This window comes from Haemorhous mexicanus, chromosome 1 (genome assembly GCF_027477595.1).
Source record: "Haemorhous mexicanus isolate bHaeMex1 chromosome 1, bHaeMex1.pri, whole genome shotgun sequence".
In the NCBI taxonomy this organism is placed as follows: Eukaryota; Metazoa; Chordata; class Aves; order Passeriformes; family Fringillidae; genus Haemorhous; species Haemorhous mexicanus.
In genome coordinates this window covers 40,102,513-40,108,577 of record NC_082341.1, presented here as the reverse complement: position 1 = coordinate 40,108,577, position 6,065 = coordinate 40,102,513, and the positions used below count along the sequence as shown (strand labels likewise).

General features: G+C 39.6%; 1 protein-coding gene across 1 annotated transcript in view; it reads right to left on the bottom strand.

The window, feature by feature from the left end:
- Positions 1–4,195: 4,195 nt before the first annotated feature.
- Positions 4,196–6,065, bottom strand: part of CMC1 (C-X9-C motif containing 1) — a 42,364-nt gene continuing 40,494 nt past the window's right edge. The window contains exons 3-4 of the mRNA XM_059846650.1: positions 5,678–5,768; positions 4,196–4,459 (exon numbers count right to left, since the gene is read on the bottom strand). Of these exons, the coding sequence (XP_059702633.1) occupies positions 4,345–4,459; positions 5,678–5,768 (206 nt within the window). The 3' untranslated portion in view covers positions 4,196–4,344. The remainder of the gene's footprint in view (positions 4,460–5,677; positions 5,769–6,065) is intronic.

Below are 6,065 nucleotides of genomic sequence, written 5' to 3'. Positions count from 1 at the left end.
AATCCAATCACTCACTGCCATGTCCAGGCTGTAACATTTGAAGAGGAAGTCCCCAGACTTGGAGTCGCTTGGGAGCTCGCTGGCTTGTGAAGCATCTGTTGGGTCTGAAGCTTACAATCAGATTTTGAGTGAAGATGGAAAAGTCATTTAAATCCATGCCACTAGTGGCTTACAGTGCTTTTTCTATTTTCAGAAGTGAAATCTTTTTATCAGTGACAGCAAATTACATGGAGAAGTAGCTGCAATAACGGGGTTCTGGTGTTAGTGTGCATGTCTTACATAAAACTGTAAAACTGCATATAGTAAGGACCAAAGCTCTCAAATAAGTATGTTAGATGACCCCAAGAAAATTTTAACTTGAATGCAAACTTTGAACATTTTAAAGCCTCCACCGATTTGGCAATTTTTAATTTAAGAAAGCTCTAACTCCATTTAACAGAAATGAAAGCCAGCTTTTGGGGCAGGAGGAGGTTGTTGCTTTGCACATTTAAATGGCAACCTGGTGATTATGTATTTGGGTATTTGGTGAGTTGGATGAACCTTCTAATAACTTACATGTAAACTTGTACTGTTTGGTTAATTTTAAGTATTTTTTAAATCTGATAGTTTTAAGTTTCCCTGCCAGTTTAGTGGTGTACAGCTGATCAGTTTTCCTCACATGTGAACTAGCCATATTGAAGAAAGCAAAGCCCCAAATTAGCTGTGATGCATTGTCCAATTTTTACAGCTGGAAAAAGACAAGAGCAGCACAAGACATATGGTGGAGTTTCAGTAAAACAATACCCATTCCAAGTGATGAAACACAGGCCCATGTAAGTATCACATGAACTATACTTGTGGGACAAAGCAGATTGAATTTTCCTCCAAAACCAACTTGCAGCAGACTTTGCCACTCCTGCGCTGAGACAACTGCAACTTTAATTATGCTGTGGGCTGGTAGAGTGAAGAGCTCTGGCACCTGACTGACACCTCTGTTGTTTTCTGATCTCCAGACAGGCCTGTGAAGGACAGTGGTTGCAGAGGTGTAAGGTATTTCCCTGAGTCTCTGTCTAGTTTGAGTGTAAAAAAGGACATGTGGGGGGTTTGATTTTTTTTTTTTTTTTTTAGGTTTTATTACTTTTTGAGGGTTTCTTTCAGAGTTTTGTCCATTTCTTTAGGGAGAGTGGTGTTACTACTTGCAAATGTATGAACATAGGGCAGTTGATGAAAGCATTTTATTTTTTTATGACCAGCAGTAAAGGCAAACACTAATTTTAACTGAGTTGCAGTTGGACCATTAAAAAACCCCACCGTCTGTGGTAACTGTCCAGCAAAATTAATTTAATTTAAGATGGAAGAGAGTAAGTCAAACATTAAGATAGCAGTAATTAAAGTGGTAAGATGATCATGTTTGAGTACAGCTGTTTGATCTAGGGAAAAACATGCAAGAAACACCCAGGTGCTTACTGTTACTGAACCAATTTTTAACTAGGTGGAACACTTACACTGCAAGTGTATTTGATCATTTTTTGATCAGCAGAGTAAACAGGACAAAGGAATTACTTGCAGGAATTACCTGAGGAGGAGTATGGCTGTGCTAAATGTGGAGCAGAATGGGTTTCTGGCTTGCAGGTTAATTTCTGAGTGCTGTCTGAGACTGCAGTGGCTGTTCCACTGCCCTTTGAAAACCCTGTGCATTACAAACTGCCCCTCATATTCCCTCTGAGTTTGGGTTTTACCCTCCGAAGGCAAACTTTTAAATAAGTATGTGACACCTTCTCCCTCTTTCCTCTCATATCTTCCATTAGTAGGGGGCTCCCCTCAGGAGTTTGATGAGACCTTTAATACAGCCTCCATTAAAAAATGGGGGTGTCTTTGGTGCCTGCCCAGTGCTCAGAAGAGGACAGATAGGCCCCTGTGCTGTGTTTTCTTACACTAAGTAGAATCCAGGGCTGACTCCAATTAGCCTGAGTAGGAAGGAATGTTTATGGCTGAGACAAAACCAAAACCGAAAGTAATTCAGTGGTATGAGTTTGTCATGTCATGGTACTCATTCTTTTATTTAAACTTTAAGTAAAAGATGGAAATGCAATTCAAGTACAGGATATGCAGAAGATACTAAGAAAATTAAAGGTGTGAAACCAAGAATTCAAAGCGAGGGAACATCACATTAAGTAAGGCCAGAGGTGTATTATAGAGGCAGCTGATGCATGATCCAAGGGCCAGTCCCTGCTCTGAGAGCATACCAGAGTAAAGAGAGGAGCTCCAATAAGCCAGATGTAAGAAAAGAGAAATAAATGGCCGACAGCACCATTCAGTATGTGGAATTTCAGGTGTGATATCAGTGCTGATGTCAGCTGTGGCTGCTGTTCACATACAGGCTGTATTGAAGGATGGGGAGCTATACCTGCAGCTTCACCTGAGCTTTGTTCCATTCCACACATCCATTCCTCCCCTGCCGTCCCGGTCACTGCACTGGGGCTCCCTTTCATGTGCTGCACACAATTTCTGCTGAGCCAGAAAAAGAAACCTCTATGGCTGGTGCTGTTGTCTGACTCAGACCTCAGCCATAGCTGAGCATGACCCAGGTGAGCCCTCAGTGCAGGCACACACCACTGGCAGCAGCCAGCACTGCCCCTAAGAGAATGCTCACTCCCACCCCAGTCCTCTGGGGAAGGGCTTTTGCCAACACTTTCAAACACCCAGGCTGGCTTTCCAGAGCTTGAAAAAATAGCAGATTCTCATAGTGGGACAGAAGAACAGTCATTGTAATTAAAGATACATGTCACCATCTATTTTAAATTTCCTCCTTTTTAAAATACATACAGTGAAACAACTAATTAGGAATATTTTGGTTTTCCAAAATGCTTGAGATAAGCTGAGAACATGTGCAGGACACTGTTCCACATAAGCTGTTTCAAGGTGGTTACTTTTAGAGCTGAGTACCACTTAAGTTTGCCTAACAGGACAGAATGCTACACATCTGCCTTGTCACTCACAAGTCCTTTCAGTTTGTCACTCACAAGTCCAGTCCTCCACCCAATCTACTGAAGCAAGATTATTAATGATTATTCCAGTAACAGGCACAAAGGGCAATTATTAACCTGCAGCATTAAGTGCTTCATATACATGTGTCAGTGTTTCTTCCTTGAATAGTGGAATGCTGTTTGTGGTGAAGCAGTATTAAAATAAACAAGTACAAAGTTGCTTCTTCTAATGGAACACTCAAATGCTACCCTTACTCAGAAAATTACTTTTTTCCTTCTTCAATCAGGGCTTTAAAGTAGCCAAGTTTAAGTGCAGCCTTTCCGTGCATTTAAAGGATTGAGTTTATTTCAGAATGTTTGGACAATACTCCAAAACAGTGATACTAATAGAAAGTTTTAGAAACTAAGTGAAGCCATAAGTGAAGCCATTTAAGTAAGTACAATTAATTTTTAAATAATTTAATTAATGAACTACAATTAAGCAGCTTCAAGTATCAGTACACAAAAGACCGTTTATGTTCTCTTTTCAAATTAGGGACCTGCTTAGTTCCTGCAAGGTGATCTGCATCTTCTATGCCAGGTTTAGTTGTTTATTCACCTCTACCTGGGATAATTTTGCAAGTGCAGTCACTTACTCACTCCTGAAGCATAGTAGCTTATTCCCTGTTCTCAAGGAAGGTCTGGATGAGATTACTTTCTCACCTAGAGTTGAAATGCTCAGTTTGGGCCATGCACAAGCGCAAGGCATCCATCCTTTCCATCCCTTCAGACAGTGTAGGCTTGAAAGTGAGTCACAGTGTAGACTTAAAAATGAGTTACAGTGCAGGCACAAGTACTGCCAGGCTCTCATCTGACAACATTTTGATGAAAAGGGTAATTCACATTGGTCTGAGGAGCTCTTCTACATTTGCCACCCCTCTCTTCTAGTAAGGGCATCTCCATACAGTCAGCTTCAGGTGATGACTAACAGACCAACTTCAGTGTATACCCTATCTGTGATCAGTTAACACAACACAAATTATTCACCCTTATGTTTTTATGTAGCCTGGCTCATGCAGCTAGATATAGGCTTTAAATTTCAAATGGACATGCTGGAATTGTAAACTCCAAATTGTACACTGGTAACAAAATCTCAGGTTCAGATAGAGGAACACACCTTTGCCACCTATCTTGCAAACTGTGACAGCATGCTGTAGATCTTTAATTACAAGAAGTTTTAAAGTTGACTCTTAATTTCAGACATTATTTTATTCTCCATTCACTATCTCATTTTGTGTATTTCAGTAAACTCCACACAGAGTGGTACAGACAATTTAAGTCTGTTTAAATCAAGTGAAATCCAAATTGCATATTAAAAAAAGTTCATTTTAAGTTTTAATCACACATTCGGAGTAAACTTCTGTCTTTTTTTCTTAATTCCAGTTGCTCTGTATTCTTCTCTTTGCTTCAAATATTCTGCTTTGCATTCTTCATAGAATGATGGATCAGAATAGCTACAAGACAGAAAAATACATATTGTTTTTCATCTTGGAATAGTGAACAGATACTGCAAGAGTACCACTCATAACTGATCTTCCTTCCACACCCAAAGAAAACTTGTCTGCCTTTAACAGTAAAATAACTTTCCTTTTCAAGCCTCTATAGTGAAGCCACCAAGAGGAAAGGCAGAAAAAGGGAAATATATTTGGTATTTAAGTTCAGCTGAGGAATTCACTTGCTGTTATCCTCCTCAGCATGGGAAGCTGCTGGAGATGACTTATTTTTTTAATATATCCACGTAACTACTGGGAATAGGTTCAAGTGTAATGATCAAGGTCCTTGATCATTACATTAAATTCCTTTCATAATTTTTTGAAGTATAACTATTCAACACTATAAGTATTTTTTTTTTTGTCAGAAGCATTTTGTTTTATTTTTTTCAAAAGGTGAAGGAACAGATAAATAAAACTGAGTAACTCAAGCAAGTTCTGACTACAGTTAGGCCTAAATTCTTGCCTGGCTGCAGATGTTTGTTTCATCAGTTCCTAAATACTTGAGAATAACTGTCACTATTTCAAAGGCATTTATTTTTAATCTCAATTGCTGGTTTAAGAGAGCAGGACACACCAAAAATCAAACCAACCTCCTTTTCCCCCCAGTCAAACTCAAAACCTTTGCAGCCCTCACCCTGGCAAATTCAAGAATCTAACACTTCAGCCTAATGGCACTGGAGGTAAATTAGGACTTCCAAAAAAGATGTTTCAATCCACCATGGCATTGAGTTGACCTCTCATACATAACAATTTCCCATTGCTCCTGCTACTGCTGTTCACAACAGCAGGACACTTTCAAGACAGACTAAATCTTAAAAAACAGAAGCAAAATGAAAACAAAATTTTCCTGTCTTACTAACAGACTATGAAGAAGCTTCACTGTGTGCCCCTGTCCCCACATCTGTGATGTACTAGAGCAAATAAAAGGCTGCAGGTCCTCTGGGCTGAAACTGTCCCCAGGTAATCAAGAGGAGAGTCTCTGTAGCCATAGATTCATATGGTAAATAAAATCTTGTCAGTTAGGGCCCTGACCAGCACGGTTTTAATAAAGCAATGATACCATTTTCAGAAAATACATCCAAGTCCCTAAACCTGCACAGCCCTTTTCAGAATAGTTAACATTTCTAGATTAGTACAGGCCATGCACAAAAGCCCAGCAAAAACTCAGGAGGGACTTACTAGCCAACCAGACAGTCCTTCAGTGCTGCGTTCTCCTGCCGACACTTCACCACCATCAGAACACCAGTTTCTTGACAGCATTTAGTAAATGCTGGAGGAAAAAAAACCAACACAAACTAAATTGAAGTTAGAAAAATGACAATAGGTGAAAAAAATCCCGTGTGTAGGAAGTAGCAGACCAGATCTGTTTTATTATTAATATAACCATAGTTGGCCCAGATTCTCATACTGTTTGCAAGGTCTTTGTCACTTGTTTAGCAACAACACTTTAACTGGGATTCTCCCCTCATCATGTAGCACATTCACACACACTGCTGTTGCTAATACCATTTCTGAAGTTATTCTTGCAGCAAATCCATGATTCTTGTGCCTGCTTTTTACATGCTTT